At 41.5% G+C, this 19448-nt stretch overlaps 1 protein-coding gene across 8 annotated transcripts in view; it reads right to left on the reverse strand.

The window, feature by feature from the left end:
• The window catches only part of EHMT1 (euchromatic histone lysine methyltransferase 1), a 245904-nt gene that overhangs the window by 25429 nt on the left and 201027 nt on the right, over nucleotides 1-19448 (reverse strand). For all 8 annotated transcript variants that reach the window (XM_053695709.1, XM_053695708.1, XM_053695714.1 and 5 more), the window contains 3 exons: nucleotides 15286-15440; nucleotides 14454-14603; nucleotides 12918-13062 (listed from right to left, as the gene is read on the reverse strand). In XM_053695709.1, coding sequence (XP_053551684.1) covers nucleotides 12918-13062; nucleotides 14454-14603; nucleotides 15286-15440 — 450 coding nt within the window. The remainder of the gene's footprint in view (nucleotides 1-12917; nucleotides 13063-14453; nucleotides 14604-15285; nucleotides 15441-19448) is intronic.

The raw sequence follows: 19448 nt of genomic DNA on the forward strand, positions 1-19448 counted from the left end.
CTAAACAAAATAGAGATTTTGTCCAATAAATATACAGTGGATATAAAAAGTCTATACACCCCTTTTAAAATGTCAGGTTTCTATAATGTAAAAAAATGAGACAAAGATAAATAATTTCAGAACTTTTTCCACCTTTAATGTGACCTATAAACTGTACAACTCAATTGAAAAACAAACTGAAATGCTTTAGGTGGAGGGAAGAAAACAAAAAAAACTAAAATAATGTGGTTGCATATAACTGGGGATGTAGCTGTGTTCAGAATTAAAGGGACAGTCTAGTCCAAAATAAACTTTCATGATTCAGACAGAGCATGTCATTTTAAACAATTTTCCAATTTACTTTTATCACCAATTTTGCTTTGTTCTCTTGGTATTCTTAATTGAAAGCTTAACCTAGGAGGTCCATATGCTAATTTCTTAGACCTTGAAGGCCACCTCTTTTCAGAATGCATTTTAACAGTTTATCACCACTAGAGGGTGTTAGTTCACGTATTTCATATAGATAACACTGTGCTCATGCACGTGAAGTTATCTGGGAGCCAGCACTGATTGGCTATACTGCAAGTCTGTCAAAAGAACTGAAATAAAGGGGCAGTTTGCAGAGGCTTAGATACAAGATAATCATAGAGGTAAAAAGTATATAAATATAACTGTGTTGGTTATGCAAAACTGGGGAATGGGTAATAAAGGGATTATCTATCTTTAAAACAATAACAATTCTGGTGTAGACTGTCCCTTTAAGCAATCACATTCAAAATAATGTTAAATAGGAGTCAGCATACACCTGCCATCATTTAAAGTGCCTCTGATTAACCCCAAATAAAGTTCAGCTGCTCTAGTTGGTCTTTCCTGAAATTTTCTTAGTCGCATCCCACAGCAAAAGCCATGGTCCACAGAGAGCTTCCAAAGCATCAGAGGGATCTCACTGTTAAAAGGTATCAGTCAGGAGAAGGGTACAAAAGAATTTCCAAGGCATTAGATATACCATGGAACACAGTGAAGACAGTCATCATCAAGTGGAGAAAATATGGCACAACAGTGACATTACCAAGAACTGGACGTCCCTCCGAAATTGATGAAAAGACGAGAAAAAAACTGGTCTGGGAGGCTACCAAGAGGCCTACAGCAACATTAAAGGAGCTGCAGGAATATCTGGCAAGTACTGGCTGTGTGGTAGATGTGACAACAATCTCACGTATTCTTCATATTTCTGGGCTATGGGGTAGAGTGGCAAGACAAAAGCCTTTTCTTACGAAGAAAAACATCCAAGCCAGGCTACATTTTGCAAAAACACATCTGAAGTCTCCCAAAAGCATGTGGGAAAAGGTGTTATGGTCTGATGAAACCAAGGTTGAACTTTTTGGCCATAATTTTAAAAGATATGTTTGGCGCAAAAACAACACTGCACATCACCAAAATAACACCATACCCACAGTGAAGCATGGTGGTGGCAGCATCATGCTTTGGGGTTGTTATTCTTCAGCTGGAACTGGGGCCTTAGTTAAGCTAGAGGGAATTATGAACAGTTCCAAATACCAGTCAATATTGGCACAAAACCTTCAGGCTTCTGCTAGAAAGCTGAACATGAAGAGGAACTTCATCTTTCAGCATGACAATGACCCAAAGCATACATCCAAATCAACAAAGGAATGGCTTCACCAGAAGAAGATTAAAGTTTTGGATTGGCCCAGCCAGAGCCCAGACCTGAATCCGATCTGTGGGGTGATCTGAAGAGGGCTGTGCACAGGAGATGCCCTCACAATCTGACAGATTTGTAGTGTTTTTTGCAAAGAAGAGTGGGCAAATCTTGCCAAGTCAAAATGTGCCAAGCTGATACTCATACTCAAAAAGACCGAGTGCTGTAATAAAATCAAAAAGTGCTTCAACAAAGTATTAGTTTAAGGGTGTGCACACTTATGCAACCATTATTTTATTTTTATATTTTTTCTTCCCTCTACCTAAAACATTTCAGTTTGTTTTTTCAATTGAGTTGTACAGTTTATAGGTCACATTAAAGGTAGAAAAAGTTCTGAAATGATTTATCTTTGTCTCATTTTTTTACATCACAGAAACCTGACATTTTAACAGGGGTGTATAGACTTTTTATATCCACTGTATGTATATGTATATGTATATATATATATATATATATATATATATATATATACACACACACATATACACACACATACATACATACACATACACACACACATATCATAGGCTCATAGATTGTCAAATAAAATACTAACATTTTGTACCTACTGGAAAAACCAGTGACACTAACTGTCTTTCTCATATGTAATATTGGATGTCCTCTCACTACCTTAAGCTAAATCTCTCCAAAACTGAACTCCTTATTTTTCCCCCATTCTTCCAATATCTCCCCTCCCCCCCCCCCCCCCCCCCGCTATAACTGTTGATAATTCCATCATTACCCTTACCCCGCATGCCGATGTCTTGGGATCACACTTGACTTAGACCTTTCCTTCACTCCTCACATTCAGTCCTTGGCTAAAGCCTGCCGCTTCCACCTTAAAAACATCTCTAAAAACAAAATTTATGCTTGCCTGATAAATGTATTTCTCTTGTGGTGTATACAGTCCACGGGTTCATCCATTACTTGTGGGATATTCTCCTTCCCAACAGGAAGTTGCAAGAGGACACCCACAGCAGAGCTGTCTATATAGCTCCTCCCCTAACCCCCACCTCCAGTCACTCGACCGAAGACAAGTAAGAAAAGGAGAAACTATAGGGTGCAGTGGTGACTGTAGTTTAAAAAATAAAAACACCTGCCTTAAAGTGACAGGGCTGGCCGTGGACTGGATACACCACAAGAGAAAGAAATTTATCAGGTAAGCATAAATTTAGTTTTCTCTTGTAAGGTGTATCCAGTCCACGGGTTCATCCATTACTTGTGGGATACCAATACCAAAGCTTTAGGACACGGATGAAGGGAGGGACAAGGCAGGAACTTAAACGGAAGGCACCACTGCCTGTAAGACCTTTCTCCCAAAAATAGCCTCAGAGGAAGCAAAAGTATCAAATTTGTAGAATTTAGAAAAAGTATGAAACGAAGACCAAGTCGCCGCCTTACAAATCTGTTCAACAGAGGCCTCATGTTTAAAAGCCCATGTGGAAGCTACCGCTCTAGTGGAATGAGCTGTAATTCTTTCAGGAGGCTGCTGGCCAGCAGTCTCATAAGCTAAACGGATTATGCTTCTCAGCCAAAAAGAAAGAGAAGTTGCCGAAGCCTTTTGGCCTCTCCTCTTTCCAGAGTAGACAACAAACAATGCAGATGTTTGACGAAAATCCTTAGTAGCTTGCAAATAAAACTTTAAAGCACGAACCACGTCAAGATTGTGTAAAAGACGTTCCTTCTTTGAAGAAGGATTAGGACACAGTGACGGAACAACAATTTCCTGATTGATATTCCTATTAGATACTACCTTAGGAAGAAACCCAGGTTTGGTACGCAAAACTACCTTATCTGGGGGGCGTGGCTAGGCAGCGGCCATAGAAGGTCGCAATATCTGTGGCTCCTATGGTGATCTGCTTAATCCGCCGATTCATGCAGCGGTTCTGCAATATCAACTGACATCCTTTTATATTTGACAAGACAGTGAAGAGCTGTAACGAACCATACCACATTTGCAGAATTTATGACCTGTAGGACCCAGATCTGGCCCGTTGAGATCTTTGGCGGCGGCCTTCGAACACAATTTCAACTCCCCCCCCCTGTGTATCAGGGAATAACAGTCTTTTATAGACTGCGTACTAATCTAAAGAAGGGAACCTTCGTATCGGACATACCGACTACTGACAATTGTGTTTGAAGGAGAGTTATACCAGTAACATTGCGACATGGAGGCTCTAAACAGGTGGGAAGACAAGATGGTGCAGATTATAGGTGATCACTACCGGAGTCTAGAAGCAGAACTATGTAAGCTCCTCTTGAATCCTGCAGCTATTGTGGCCCCATCATGTGTATATAACTATAACAATACACTACCCCAGTCAAGCTTGCCCAGCAACAAGACTCATGAATACTACCAACGAGCTGGTAACAACCGCTACGCACCTATGGAAGAACCAGGGTTTGCTTTTATAAAGCCAGACATGGCTGCTATACAGACTTCTTCCTGCCACCAGAAGGACGACGCAAGCCTAGTTACTAAAAGGCCTTCATCCACACTGGACTTCCAATGGGAGGGCCATGGGGCTGCGGAAACCCGAACCTGCAATGTGCAGCCGCCTATACCACAGCAGCCGATGAGAGCTGACTATGAGAAGCAAACTGAGGTGTTTTCTGCACTAACTGGGGTGACAGCTTTAATCAGAGAGGTGCTTACGGCCGATACTGAGAAACAGAGACGGACCTACAGTGAAGTTGCCATCCCCGGTCTGCCCCCGCCTATCCATCTAACCGCGACTGTGAACGGAGCTGAAAGAAAAATGAGTGGTGAGCTCATTACCGTTCTGAGATGCCATAATGAGGGTCCCCCACACTCAGCACTTCTCATCAGAGGGAGATCTCGCCAAGCCGACCGGCATGGAGTAGGCTGATTGACATTTAAAGTTCGTCTCATTATAGGTACAGATGAGCTTGAGAAGTCAGGGTGCATTCCTGTTACCGCTATATGAGGACAATGTGAGAACCAGTTCATGTTCTATATATGATGACTTTTAGTCGGAGTTATGAATGGCAGTAGCGGATGGCTCAAACTGTTCCTACTAAGTACCTTATTCATATACACTATTTGTATTTATTGGTCTATGCTATAAGAAATCACAGTTATTAGTGTATAACCAGTTACCTACACGGCTGTCTAGCTAATTTAGAACCTTTACTTTTATTGTTTGTGGCTAAGTATGTAGATATGCATTCACAATTCTATCTGTTTCATATTCATGATGACTGCATGCTTGAGTTATAAATAATGGCTATAGAACCCTCACATTAATAATTTTATTGTCTGCCTTAGTACCATTATGTATTCTCTGTCACCTGCATGTCCATCATTTTAGCCATCCTACTCCCTAAGATTTAAAATGGTCACGTTAACTATTTAAACAAGACTGGATCTAGTGCGGCTTGCAGATAAAGTGTGTTGTGTTTAGAATATTTATTTTTAGAAGTCTGATTAGGCTAGCTAGATATCTTAGTTTTTCTTGTTTTTTTTTTTTGTTTTTTTTTTATTCATGCTGTTTATGCCCAGAAGTGTTCATAGATATTCAGGCTGCATGTTGCCTACTGCCTCCCCACAACTGATTAGATTTCCATGTTTAAGTACAGCTATAAATGGTAGGACATTTAGAAGTTAGAATACAAGGGGTGGTATGTGTAATGCCCTAACTTTGTTTATTTAAAGCTTCACCTTGGTTTATATACTATTTTGCAGCCCTGAATTCCAACACTCCCCAATGTTCCTAAAATTACTTTTTCTTTTCCTTTTTTGGATATAGGGAAGCTTATATACTTTAGAGTAGATGAGCCAATAACTTCCCACTCACCACTCTTGAGATAGTCTTCTACCATTTTATGTAATTGTCACCCTCTCGCTGTGCTACACACACGCAAATCTCACCCTAGCTGTGTAAGTTAAGGTCAATAGATACGATGGTTCCCTCATCATTGTACTCCTCAATATATCCATTTATTATTATTTCTTTATCAAATTATTTCATTAATTATATCAGTTGATATTTTTTCATATTTATTTTGGTCCAAAAGTGACCACTTCAAACGCTAATTTCCTCCACTAGAACATTTAAGTTTTTTGTAGGTCCAAAAGTGATCTATTGTGACCAGTGAGGAAACTATTTAAGGAAAATATATAAAACTGAGGTTCCAGAAGTTTACCTACTATAGTTCATTATGAATATTTCACGTGTCAAAGTTTTTTCTTTTGTTCTTTTGACATTTTTATCTTATGTATTACGGTAATCTGTTTATGATGTTTTATTTGCACAACCTCAATAAAAAACTTAAAAAAAAACAAAAAAAAAACTACCTTATCTGCATGGAAGATCAGATAAGGGGAATCACACTGCAAGGCAGATAACTCTGAAACTCTTTGAGCCGAAGAGATAGCTACTAAAAACAGAACTTTCCAAGATAAAAGCTTGATATCTATGGAATGCAAGGGTTCAAACGGAACCCCTTGAAGAACTTTAAGAACTAAATTTAAACTCCATGGCGGAGCAACAGGTTTAAACACAGGCCTGATTCTAACCAAAGCCTGACAAAACGCCTGAACGTCTGGAACATCATGCTTGTGCAAAAGAATAGACAGAGCAGAAATCTGTCCCTTTAAGGAACTAGCCGATAATCCCTTTTCCAATCCTTCTTGGAGAAAAGATAGTATCCTAGGAATCCTGACCTTACTCCATGAGTAACCCTTGGATTCACACCAATGAAGATATTTACAGCATATCTTCTGATAGATTTTCCTGGTGACAGGCTTTCGAGCCTGAATCAAGGTATCAATGACCGACTCGGAGAAACCATGTTTTGATAAAATCAAGCATTCAATCTCCAAGCAGTCAGACGCAGAGAAACTAGATTTGGATGTTTGAATGGACCTTGGAGTAGAAGGTCCTGCCTCAGCGGCAGAGTCCATGGTGGGAAGGATGACATGTCCACAAGATCTGCATACCAAGTCCTGCGTGGCCAAGCAGGTGCTATTAAAATTACCGAAGCTCTCTCCTGCTTGATCTTGGCAATCAGACGAGGGAGGAGAGGAAATGGTGGAAACACATAAGCCAGGCTGAAGGACCAGGGCACTGCTAGAGCATCTATCAGCGTTGCCTGGGGATCCCTTGACCTGGACCCGTAACGAGGAAGCTTGGCGTTCTGACGAGACGCAATCAGATCCAGTTCTGGTTTGCCCCATAGTTGAATCAGCTGGGCAAATACCTCCGGATGGAGCTCCCACTCCCCCGGATGAAAATTCTGCCGACTTAGAAAGTGTCTGAAGAGCATTGAATATTGCTCTTAACTCCAGAATATTTATCGGAAGGAGGGCCTCCTCCTGAGTCCACGAACCCTGAGCCTTCAGGGAATTCCAGACTGCGCCCCAGCCCAGAAGGCTGGAATCTGTCGTCACTATAGTCCACTCTGGCCTGCGGAAACTCATTCCCCTGGACAGATGGACCCGAGATAACCACCAGAGAAGAGAATCCCTGGTCTCTTGATCCAGATTTAACAGAGGAGACAAATCTGTGTAGTCTCCATCCCACTGATTGAGCATGCAAAGTTGCAGTGGTCTGAGATGTAGGCGGCAAACGGAACTATGTCCATTGCCGCTACCATTAGGCCGATCATTTCCATACACTGAGCTACTGACGGCCGAGAAGTGGAATGAAGAGCATGGCAAGAAGTTAGAAGCTTTGATATCCTGACCTCTGTCAGATAAATTTTCATTTCTACCGAATCTATCAGAGTTCCTATGAAGGAAACTCTTGTGAGAGGAGAGTGTGAACTCTTTTCTCTGTTCACCTTCCACCCGTGAGACCTCAGAAAGGCCAGAACAATGTCCGTATGGGACTTGGCGATTTGAAAAGTCGACGCCTGGATCAGGATGTCGTCTAGGTAAGGAGCCACCGCTATGCCCCGTGGCCTTAGAACCGCCAGTAGAGACCCTAGAACCTTCGTAAAGATTCTTGGCGCCGTGGCTAATCCGAAGGGAAGAGCCACAAACTGGTAATGCCTGTCTAGGAAGGCGAACTTGAGGAACTGATGATGATCTCTGTGAATCGTAATGTGGAGATAAGCATCCTTTAAGTCCACGGTAGACATATATTGACCCTCCTGGATCATAGGGAGGATGGTTCGGATTGTCTCCATCTTGAAAGATGGGACCCTGAGAAATTTGTTTAGGATTTTGAGATCCAAAATTGGTCTGAATGTTCCCTCCTTTTTGGGAACTATAAACAGGTTTGAATAGAAACCCTGCCCCTGTTCCTCCTTTGGAACTGGGTGGATCACTCCCATAACCAGTAGGTCTTGAACGCAACGTAAGAATGCCTCTCTCTTTATCTGGTTTGCAGATAGTTGTTAGAGGTGAAATCTCCCCTTTGGAGATGAACCTTTGAATTCCAGAAGATATCCCTGGGAAACAATCTCTAGTGCCCAGGGATCCTGGACGTCTCTTGCCCAAGCCTGAGCAAAGAGAGAAAGTTTTCCCCCTACTAGATCCGGTCCCGGATCGGGGGCTACTCCTTCATGCTGTCCTAGAGGCAGCAGCAGGTTTTTTGGCCTGCTTCCCCTTGTTCCAAGCCTGGTTAGGTCTCCAGACTGGTTTGGACTGGGCAAAATTTTCCTCTTGTTTTGTATTAGAGGAAGCTGAAGCTGCGCCACTCTTGAAGTTTCGAAAAGAACGAAAATTATTCTGTTTGGTCCTTAACTTATTGGACCTATCCTGAGGAAGGGCGTGACCTTTCCTCCAGTAATATCAGAAATGATCTCCTTCAGACCAGGCCCGAATAGGGTCTGTCCCTTGAAGGGGATGTTAAGAAGCTTAAACTTTGAAGTAACGTCTGCTGACCAGGACTTAAGCCATAGCGCCCTACGCGCCAGAATAGCAAAACCTGAATTCTTAGCCGTTAGCTTGGTTAAATGAAAAACGGCGTCAGAAATAAAGGAATTAGCTAACTTAAGAGCTTTAATCCTGTCTAAAATATCATCTAGCGGGGTCTCCACCTTTAGAGCCTCCTCAAGAGACTCGAACCAAAAAGCCGCTGCAGCAGTAACTGGGGCAATGCATGCAAGAGGCTGGAGAATAAAACCTTGATGTATAAAAATTTTCTTAAGGAGACCCTCCAATTTTTTATCCATAGGATCTAGGAAAGCACAACTGTCCTCGACGGGGATAGTTGTACGCTTAGCTAGGGTAAAGACTGCTCCCTCCACCTTAGGGACCGTCTGCCACGAGTCCCGTATGGCGGCATCTATGGGAAACATCTTTTTAAAAGCAGGAGGGGGAGAGAACGGCACACCTGGTCTATCCCATTCCTTAATAATAATTTCCGAAAACCTCTTAGGGACTGGAAAAACATCAGTGTAAACAGGCACTACAAAGTATTTGTCCATCTTACACAATTTCTCTGGAACTACAATGGGTTCACAGTCATCCAGAGTCGCTAAAACCTCCCTAAGCAATAAGCGGAGGTGTTAGAGCTCAAATTTAAACGCTGTCATTTCAGAATCAGACTGAAGTAACGCCTTCCCTGAATCTGAAATGTCACCCACAGACAGAAGCTCTCCTGCCTCAGCTTCTGAGTATTGTGAGGGTATATCGGACACAGGTATTAAAGCGTCAGAAAGCTCTGTATTAGTTCTAGCCCCAGAGCTGTCTCGCTTTCCTTGTAACCATGGCAGTTTGGACAATACCTCTGAGAGGGTAGCATTCATAACTGCCGCCATGTCCTGTAAGGTAAAAGAATTAGACGCGCTAGATGTACTTGGCGTCACTTGAGCGGGAGTTATAGGTTCTGACACATGGGGAGAGCTAAATGGCATAATCTCCCTTTTTTCAGTCAGAGAATGCTCTGGAGATAAATCTTTAAGCGCCATAATATGGTCTTTATAGTTTATAGAAATTTCAGTACATTTGGTACACATTCTAAGAGGGGGTTCCACAATGGCTTCCAAACATATTGAACAAGGAGTTTCCTCTATGTCAGACATGTTTAACAGACTAGTAATGAGACAAGCAAGCTTGGAAAACACTTTAATAAAGGAGAACAGCAATTAAACAAAAACGTTACTGTGCCTTTAAGAGAAAAAAAAACTAGCACTTAAACTGCAAAACAGTGTAAAAATATAGTAAAGTCTTCGAAATGTTTACAGTGTGTGTAAGGGACTAAAGCAACATTGCACCCACTTGCAAATGGATGATTAACCCCTTAGCCCCCAAACCAGATTTAAAAAACATCAACCACCGGTAAAAGACAGTTGAGCACCTTGCCACAGCTCTGCTGAGGCTCCTACCTGCCCTCAAATACGATTTATGGAAGAAATAAACCCTTTATAATGGTCCTCAGATGCCAGAGGACTACTCTAGGGAAGCTGGATGTCTCAGTCTGAAGGAAACTGCGCATCTAGAGCGTGAAAATAGGCCCCTCCCACCATGTACTGGATGTCAGAGGGGCCTTAAGAAAATACTCCTAGGAGTATCTGACTAGCCATGTGGAAAACTAGGCCCCAAATAAAGACTTATCTCCCTCAGAGAAAAAACGTCCTATTAATTAAACATGTAAACGCTTTGTCACTAAGTAATATGAGTATTAACATGAGTATTACCCTGTTTTGTAAGAATGATCCCAGTCGTCGTTAAATCACTGCATCTAGCTTACCTCAAATACACAAGTCTCTGTCAGCATTTTCTAGAACTTATTCATCTCTCTAGAAATAAAAATACTGAACATACCTCAAAGCAGGTAATCTGCAGACCGTTCCCCCAACTGAAGTTTTCCCATACTCTTCAGTTATGTGTGAGAACAGCAATGGACCTTAGTTACAAACCGCTAAGATCATCAACCTCCAGGCACAATTCTTCTTCTAATTTCTGCCTGAGAGTAAAACAGTACAACGCCGGTACCGTTTAAAAATAAACTCTTGATTGAAGGTAAAACTACACTAAGTCACCACATATCTCTTGATACTTCCTATCTTGTTGAGAGTTGCAAGAAAATGACTGGGGGTGGGGGTTAGGGGAGGAGCTATATAGACAGCTCTGCTGTGGGTGTCCTCTTGCAACTTCCTGTTGGGAAGGAGAATATCCCACAAGTAATGGATGAACCCGTGGACTGGATACACCTTACAAGAGAAATTAGACATTTCCTTAAACAAGACACAACTAAGATTTGAATCCACTCTCTCATCCTTTCCCGCCTTGACTACTGCAACTCTGTCCTCTCTGGTCTACCTAGCTGCCAAGCTGCCGCATAGCTCCTTTACAATCAATTATAAATGCCTCTGCCAGGCTCATCTTCCTTACACGTCGCTCTTCATCTGCTGCACCTCTCTGCCAATACCTTCACTGGCTTCCTTTTGCCTCTAGGATTAAACACAAAATCCTCACTCTGACATACAAAGCCCTATACTGCATTGCTCCCCCTCTACATTTCAGAATTTGTCTCCAGATACTCTCCCTCCCGCCCCCTTCGATCTGCTCAGGATCTCCTCCCCTCTTGTTACTTACTCACATTCCCATTTACAGTACTTCTCCAGACTGGTCTCCATCTTGTGGAACACCCTGCCTCGCTCCATAAGACTCTCCCCTAGTTTTAGCAGCTTCAAGCGCTCCCTAAAGACTCTACTATTGAGGGATGCATACAACCTACACTAACCTTTCCTAACTCCACTGCTTTCCCCTTGAACCTCTTAGCATTTAAGCCTATGAGTCCAGCTGTTTGTAGATCACCTTCATAAGAGCCGACTACAACACAAACTCTCGGCAGGGCCCTGTACCCATTTGATCCCTATAAATGTTATCCTGTATACCGACTATGTTTATAGCGCTGCGGAATCTGTTAGCGCTCTACAAATACCTGATAAAAATAACCAGTAGAAATCCAAACTAGTATTGAAACATATCAGCAGCGGATATGGAATAGGATTATACTGAAGAACAAGCAGGAGGAGGCAAAGGACACGTCCCTGTGAAACTCGTGGAGGGTTTGTGACTAATTTCCCATGAGATGAAAAATGAGACAGAACCCATACTCCAAAAACATCACTCTGACAGGCACTGCACTCAGAGAAAATCAGACAGTCTGTGAACCCCTCTCACTGAAGAATCAAATGCACATCTTCATTTTTCACCATCCTCCAGCAGAGACAAAAGACAAGACTGAGGTGTCAGTGAGGTGGAAGGGGTTTTATAGAGCTCTTGAGGTTTGGGAATCTTTGGCCGCCTCCTAGTGGTAGGAAAGAATAATTCCCAGGAGTAATGGATCATGGACTCTCACCACCTGTATAAAATAAATTAGGTTTTGTGTACCTTTTAAAATGGATTGCATTTCTTTAACATTTTTTATATACCACTGACTTTTTTGGACCAAAGTTACAAATAATTTCAGTGTTTTTAACACTAAATTACTTATTTTCATATGGTTTATACCCAGTAGTGCAATGCTGCTCTTCAACAAAGGATACCAAAAGAAGGAAGCAAATTTGATAATAGAAGTAGATTAGAAAAGTTGCTGAAAATTGTATGCTCTATCTCAATAATAAAAAAATAAAAAACTGTGTTTCATGTCCCTTTAATATGTGTTTCACTAGAAGATTCATTGTCTCATATGAATTTAACACTAAATTAAAAACTAGATTTAATCCAAATCACTACTTTTGTTGTTGGCGAAGAACAAGCTTCAATGCACGTGAAATATTTTCATGCAACTTTCTTTTTGAACAGACATAAAAACACGAGAATGGCGGCTTAACCCATATGGATGCATACTGTGAGAGATTACACAGCGGATCTTTTTTTAAAGAAACATGAACCACAAAATGTGCATTTCATGATTCAGATAGATCAGGCAATTCTAAGCAACTTTCTAATTTACTTTTATCATCAAATTCTAATTTTATCATTCAAAATCTTTTGTTTAAAAGCATGGAGGTAAACTCAGGAGCGTGCATGCTTCCGGAACACTATATGGCAGCAGTTTTACAAGAATGTTGTTATCTATTTGCAAGATCCCTAGATGGCAGCACTATTTCCTGCCATTTAGTGCTCCAGATGCCAACCTAGGTATCTCTGCAACACAGAATATCATGGGAATTAAGCAAATTTGATAATAGAAGTAAATTGGAAACTTTTTAAAAATGATTTGCTCTGTCTGGATCACAAAAGAAAATGTTTTTAGTTTCTTATCTCTTTAATCTTGTTTCTCTTTCCATCACACACCTGAAGATGAGTAATGTTGCGGTCTATGTTGAGTGGAGACGTGACGCAGATCTGTGACACATACTTGTAGTTGGAGGGACACGGCTCTGAATCCACAGTATTGACACAAGGGATTGGGATGTTCTCATAACCTCTTGATATGTCCCTGAAAAAGAACAATGAGCTCAATAAATTTCTGGAAAAAAGCAGATAATACATATATAGCAAACTCTGAATGCCCTAAGATAACCATCAACAGTTAAAAGTATTTCTCTCCTTTTATTTTCCATCTAAAAAATGGAATTCCAAAAACTTCCTGCTTTTTTTTGTCACTGTCTACTAACAGAGCTGCAGAAGTCCTTATAAGCCAGCAAACAATCTGTCACTATGGGTTCAGCTACGTACAAACATGCATTTCCTGTTTAAACCCTGTAATGACCAATGACAGAATTATTCTGTTATGGAACCATTGAACAAACTAAAGCTGTGTCCTTAAGGGGTTAAAGGGTCATGGAAGTCAGAATTACACTTTTATAATTCAGACAAAGACGATGGACAGAAAATGTTTCCATCCAGGAACCCTGTCCGCCCTACATTGGCTTGTGCAGCCGCACCCCCTGCTTGTGTGCAACCAACTGCGCGAGAAAAATGGCTGATTAATAATCCCGATTGGATCATATTGGGATTTAATAACTGTGACCGCTACTTAAAGGAACATTAAACACTAAATAAATGGTAGATAGAATGATGCAGTCAAAGAAATTATTAGTCTGTGAATAATATGTAGATGTATTTTTTTTTTAAAGTTTCATCAGCAGGTTTTATTGTTTCTAAAACAATGGAAGCTGCCATGTTGTAACTTAGGTTACCTTCTCTGCTGTGGCCAATTAGGGTCAGTTATAAATAGGTCACTAGAGTATGCAACCAATGGCTGTATGGTATATAACAGTGTTCAGCATTTCCATTTCTATCAGGAACTGAAAATCTCACAATTTCAGAATGCAATTAAAGTTAAAGGGACAGTAGACTGTAATATAAAATGCTTAACTGTGCCTAGTAAAACAACTTTGCAATATTTATTTTGCCCCCTTTTCATTTAATTTCAGACACTGGATTTTCCATTCATGAAATGGCACATAGCAAGCTTCCGAAGCCTAACCTAGCAACATACCGGCCCATCATTTGCAGTTTGTTATCTTATGACTACTAAAGCAAAACAATGGAGATTTTGGTAACAAAATAACAATCTGGATTGGGTCTTTCAAATAAAAAAATAAAAAAAGGGGTGGGTGAAGTTTGATCGTTAGAAACAACTGCAGCAAAGGTGTTAATCTGCTCTAATAACGTTAAGACTATGCTGATAAGGTAATATTTTGGAAGACTGCAGAGAATTGTTGGAATTTCAAGGTGTTTACTGTCCCTTTAAGGTGTTTTTGATTTATACAAAATCAGCACATCTTCATAACCATGGCTATTAATGGAAATAAATAAGAAAAAACTGCGTTGGATATATTAAACCATTTACTATTAATATAAGCATCAAATTAAAAAACCGACCTGTTTACAACGTTTTGTAAGGGTCTATCTGGGGATTGCGTGCTGTTCTGCAAAGCTGCCCACACTTGAGAGTTGGGACTGGCACATTCCAAGGGAGTCTCTCCCTCTTTGTTCTTCAGTCCCACATCACAGCCATGAGATAGGAAGAGTCTGGATTAAAGCACAACAGATCCAAGTTACATCTTATTGCAAATCACTACTAAAAGTCAGGCCAGAAATTAAGGACAGACTCCATAGGCTTGAGCTGAATTCACTGATGTCACTGCTTATATATATACTGCCAGAACACACGTCTGCTTAAAAGGGTCTACATATTACCAGGGATAGGTCCTGATTGGCTGCCGTGATCAAGTGTACGATAAGGACAATGCTTTATCATCTGGCCAGCCAAGGCAGCACCCAACTGAAGTCAGGTCCTCCTCCTTAAGGGGACATGAAACCCAAAATCTTTCTTTCTTTCATGATTCAGATAGAGCATACAATTTTAAACAACATTCCAATTTATTTCTATTATCCAATTTGCTTTATTTTTTAGGTATCCTTTGTTGAAGAAATAGCAATGCACATGGGTGGGCCAATCACACCGGGCATCTATGTGCAGCCACCAATCAGCAGCTCCTGATTCTATTTACATGTGCTTTCCAACAAAGGATATCAAGAGAATGAACCAAATTAGAAAACAGTAGTAAATCTCTTTCAAAATCATGAAAGTAAAAAAAAGTAAGTTTCATGTCCCTTTAAGTAAGAGACTTTATAGGGACGATTAACAAAAATACAATCTTAGAAATCTCCAAAATATCAAATTTAGAGAATGCGAAACCATCACACTTACATTACACACTCGTAACGATTCTCACGTGCAGAAATATGAAGCGGAGAGTCTCCATGAATATTCACTGCCCGCGGGTCGCATTTAGAGGCTAACAAGATTTCTGCAATCTCAACAGATCCTGCAAAAGCTGCCCAGTGCAGGCAAATGTTCTCCTCCTAGAGAAAGAAAAGGGAAAAAACAAAAAAAAAAAAAAAAATTAATGCTTACCTGATAAATTTATTTATTTTTTGACACGATGAGTCCACGGATCATCTTAATTACTAATGGGAATATCACTCCTGCCCTGCAGGAGGCGGCAAAGAGCACCACAGCAAAGCTGTTAAATATCACCTCCCTTCCCTCCCACCCCAGTCATTCGACCAAAGTCAAGGAGAGAAAGGAAGCAGTAAGGTGCAGAGGTGTCTGAAGTTTATAATAACCAACAACCTGTCTTCCAAAAACATTGTGTCAAAAAGAAATACATTTATCAGGTAAGCATACATTTTCTTTTCTTTTTAATGACACAGAGTCCACGGATCATCTTAATTACTATTGGGAATCAATACCCAAGCTAGAGTACACAGATGATAAGGGAGGGACAAGACGGAACCTAAACGGAAGGCACCACTGCTTGAAGAACCTTTCTCCCAAAAGCGGCCTCAGCCGAGGCAAAAGTGTCAAATTTGTAGAATCTGGAAAAAGTATGAAGAGAAGACCAAGTTGCAGCCTTGCAAATCTGTTCCACAGAAGCTTCATTTTTGAATGCCCATGAGGAAGCAACAGCCCTCGTGGAATGAGCCGTAACGCTCTCTGGAGGCTGCTGTCCAGCAGTCTCATATGCAAAACGTATTATACTCTTCAGCCAAAAAGAAAGAGAAGTAGCCGTAGCTTTCTGTCCCTTACATTTTCCTGAGAAAACCACAAACAAAGCAGAAGACTGACGAAAATCCTTAGTCGCCGGCAGGTAAAACTTTAAAGCACGGACCACGTCCAAATTGTGCCCGTTCCTTCTGAGAAGTAGGATTAGGACACAAGGAAGTAACAACAATCTCCTGATTAATGTTCCGATCAGAAACAACTTTAGGAAGAAATCCTAATTTAGTACGTAAAACTAACTTATTAAAATGAAAAATAAGGTAAGGGGACTCATACTGCACCGCCGAAAGGTCTGGCACACTACGAGCAGAAGAAATAGCCACAAGAAATAAAACTTTCCAAGATAACAACTTAATATCTAAGGAATGCATAGGCTCAAACAGAGCCCCTTGAAAAACTCTGAGAACCAAATTAAGACTCCATGGAGGAGTAACTGGCTTGAACACAGGCCTGATCCTGACCTGGAACATCTGCCAAACGTTTGTGTAACAAAATAGAGAAGACAGAAATATGACCCTTTAGGGAACTTGTCGATAATCCTTTCTCCAAACCCTCTTGGAGAAAAGGCAAAATCCTAGGAATCCTAACTCTATACCATGAGTAGCCCTTGGATTCACACCAATAGAGATATTTATGTCATATCTTATGGTAAATCTTTCTAGTTACAGGTTTACGAGCCTGAATCATGGTCTCTATGACCAATTCTGAAAAGCCCTGCTTGGATAAAATTAAGCGTTCACTCACCAAGCAGTCAGCTCCAGAGAAACTAAGTCTCCAAGGTGGCGGAGATGACATGTCCACCAGATCTGCATACCAAATCCTGCAAGGCCAAGCCGGTGCAATGAGGATCACCAAGGCCCTCTCCTGCTTGACTCTAGCAATAACCCGAGGAAGAAGAACAAACTGAGGGAATAGGTATGCTAAACTGAGGGAATAGGTATGCTAGACTGAAGGTCCCAGGTACCGCCAGGGCGTTTAAAAGTACCGCCTGAGGGTCCCTGGACCTCAACCTGTACCTCGGAAGCTTGGCATTCTGTCGAGATGCCATGAGATCCAAGTCCGACTAACTCCATTTGAGAATAAGGCTGGAAAACACTTCTGGATGGAGTGCCCACTCCCCCGGATGAAAGGTCTGCCTGCTCAGGAAGTCCGCCTCCCAGTTGCCCACCCCTGGGATGTGGATCGCCAACAGACAGCAATAGTGGGTTTACGCCCACTGGATTATCTTGGTTACCTCCGTCACCGCTAAGGAACTCCTCGGTACTCCCTGATGATTGATGTAAGCCACTGAAGTTATGTAGTCCGACTGGAACCTGATAAACTGGACCGAGGCTAACTGGAGCCAGGCCAGAAGAGCATTGAAGATCGCTCTCAGTTCCAGAATGTTCATAGGAAGAGCAGACTCTGAGTCCATACTCCCTGTGGCCTTTAGGGAGCCCCAGACTGCTCCCCAACTTAAAAGGCTGGCGTCTGTTGTCACAATCACCCAAGATGGTCTGCGAAAGCAGGTACCCTGGGAGAGATGATCCAGAGACAACCATCAATGAAGAGAATCCCTTGTCTCCTGCTCCAGAAGTATTCAAGGAGACAAATCGGCATAATCTCCGTTCCATTGCCTGAGCATGTTTAACTGCAGAGGTCTGAGAATAAACCGAGCAAACGGGATGATGTCCATTGCCGCTACCATAAGCCCGATTACCTCCATACACTGAGCCACTGATGGCCGAGAAGTGGACTGAAGGGCTAGACAAGTATTGAAAATCTTTGATTTCCTGACTTCTGTCAGAAAAATCTTCATAGATAGGGAATCTATTATGGTTCCCAAGAAGGATACCCTTGTATTTGGGACTAAGGAACTCTTTTCCAAATTTACCTTCCACCCGTGAGATCACAGGAATGATAACAACATTTCCGTGTGGGATCTTGCATGTTGTAAGGATGGCGCCTGGACCAGGATGTCGTCCAGATAGGGCACCACTGCAATCCCCATGTAACCAAAGCACCGCCAACAGCGATCCCAGAACCTTTGAGAAAATTTTGGGAGCTGTGGCAAGACCGAAGGGAAGACCCCCGAATTGAAGGTGTTTGTCTACAAAAGCAAACCTTAGGAACGTGTGATGATCCCTGTGAATGGGAACATGCAGGTACGCGTCCTTTAAATCCACTGTTGTCATAAATTGACCCTCTTGGATCAAAGGGAGAATGGAACGTATTGTTTCCATCTTGAAGGACGGTACTCTGAGGAATTTGTTTAGACTCTTGAGATCTAAAATTGACCTGAAGGTTCCCTCTTTTTTGGGAACCACAAACAGATTGGAATAAATCCCAGAACCTGTTCCTGAATCTCAGGCTTCTGGAAGGGGACCTCTGAGATAGCAACAATTGTGACAGAAACCTCGCTCACTGAATGTTTAGTTTTCCTCTTGCGCTCTCCCTGCAGCATGGGAAAAGCCGATAACGCACCCGAGACCGCCTAGCACAAGAGGGAAGCGATGTCTTGCAAGATAACTCCAGGAGTCGTCTTGGAGGAAGAGCAGGGCACTGGTTGAATGGACGCTAAGTTTCTGGTACACTTGAGGAGAAGGCTGCGGAATATATTGAACATTGTCAGAATGCTTCTTGAACAGCATCCGAGACAATGTTGGCTCTGAAAAAGGTTTATCTCTGAACTGTAAAATCCTCTCAATACATGAGGAACAGAAAAGTTTTGGTCGTTCCCCAAGCATAAAGTATATGTAACATCTTTATTCACATTTTAATCAAATAAAAATTGAATATCATAACTAGAGTTACTGTATCTTTAAATGTTAAAAGTAACGTCCTAATTCTGCTTTACATTTATTCCATTAACATTGGATATGTTAATTAACATGCCATAGGGCCTCTTGGACCATCTGAATTCACAATTTGATCAACTAAAAATTGGATGGTAATGTGTCTTTAAATGTTAAAATAAACTGCTTTATTTTTACAAAAAAATTATTCTTTAACATATAATTCAGAAAATCCCCAGACCTCAGCTAAGCCTTGCTGAGGTGTCTGCCTGCCACTGGATGGGAGACTAACAAATAGTAGGCATCCGGACTCTAAGTACTTTTTAGGACGGAATGTGAAGCCTCTCTGCTGCGTGACATAACGCAGTGAGAATTATGTCCCACCAGTTCCCATTGCACTAAAGCCACCACTGCTCTACTGAAGAGACTGATATGGACTACGGCTACACCCTAGGACAAAGCAGCACAATCTTGCATTACTTTAAAAATAATAAACTCTTGATTGAAGAATCTTAAGTAACACCATAATTTACC

The sequence above is a fragment of the Bombina bombina genome, chromosome 12 (assembly GCF_027579735.1).
Source record: "Bombina bombina isolate aBomBom1 chromosome 12, aBomBom1.pri, whole genome shotgun sequence".
Taxonomy (NCBI): Eukaryota; Metazoa; Chordata; class Amphibia; order Anura; family Bombinatoridae; genus Bombina; species Bombina bombina.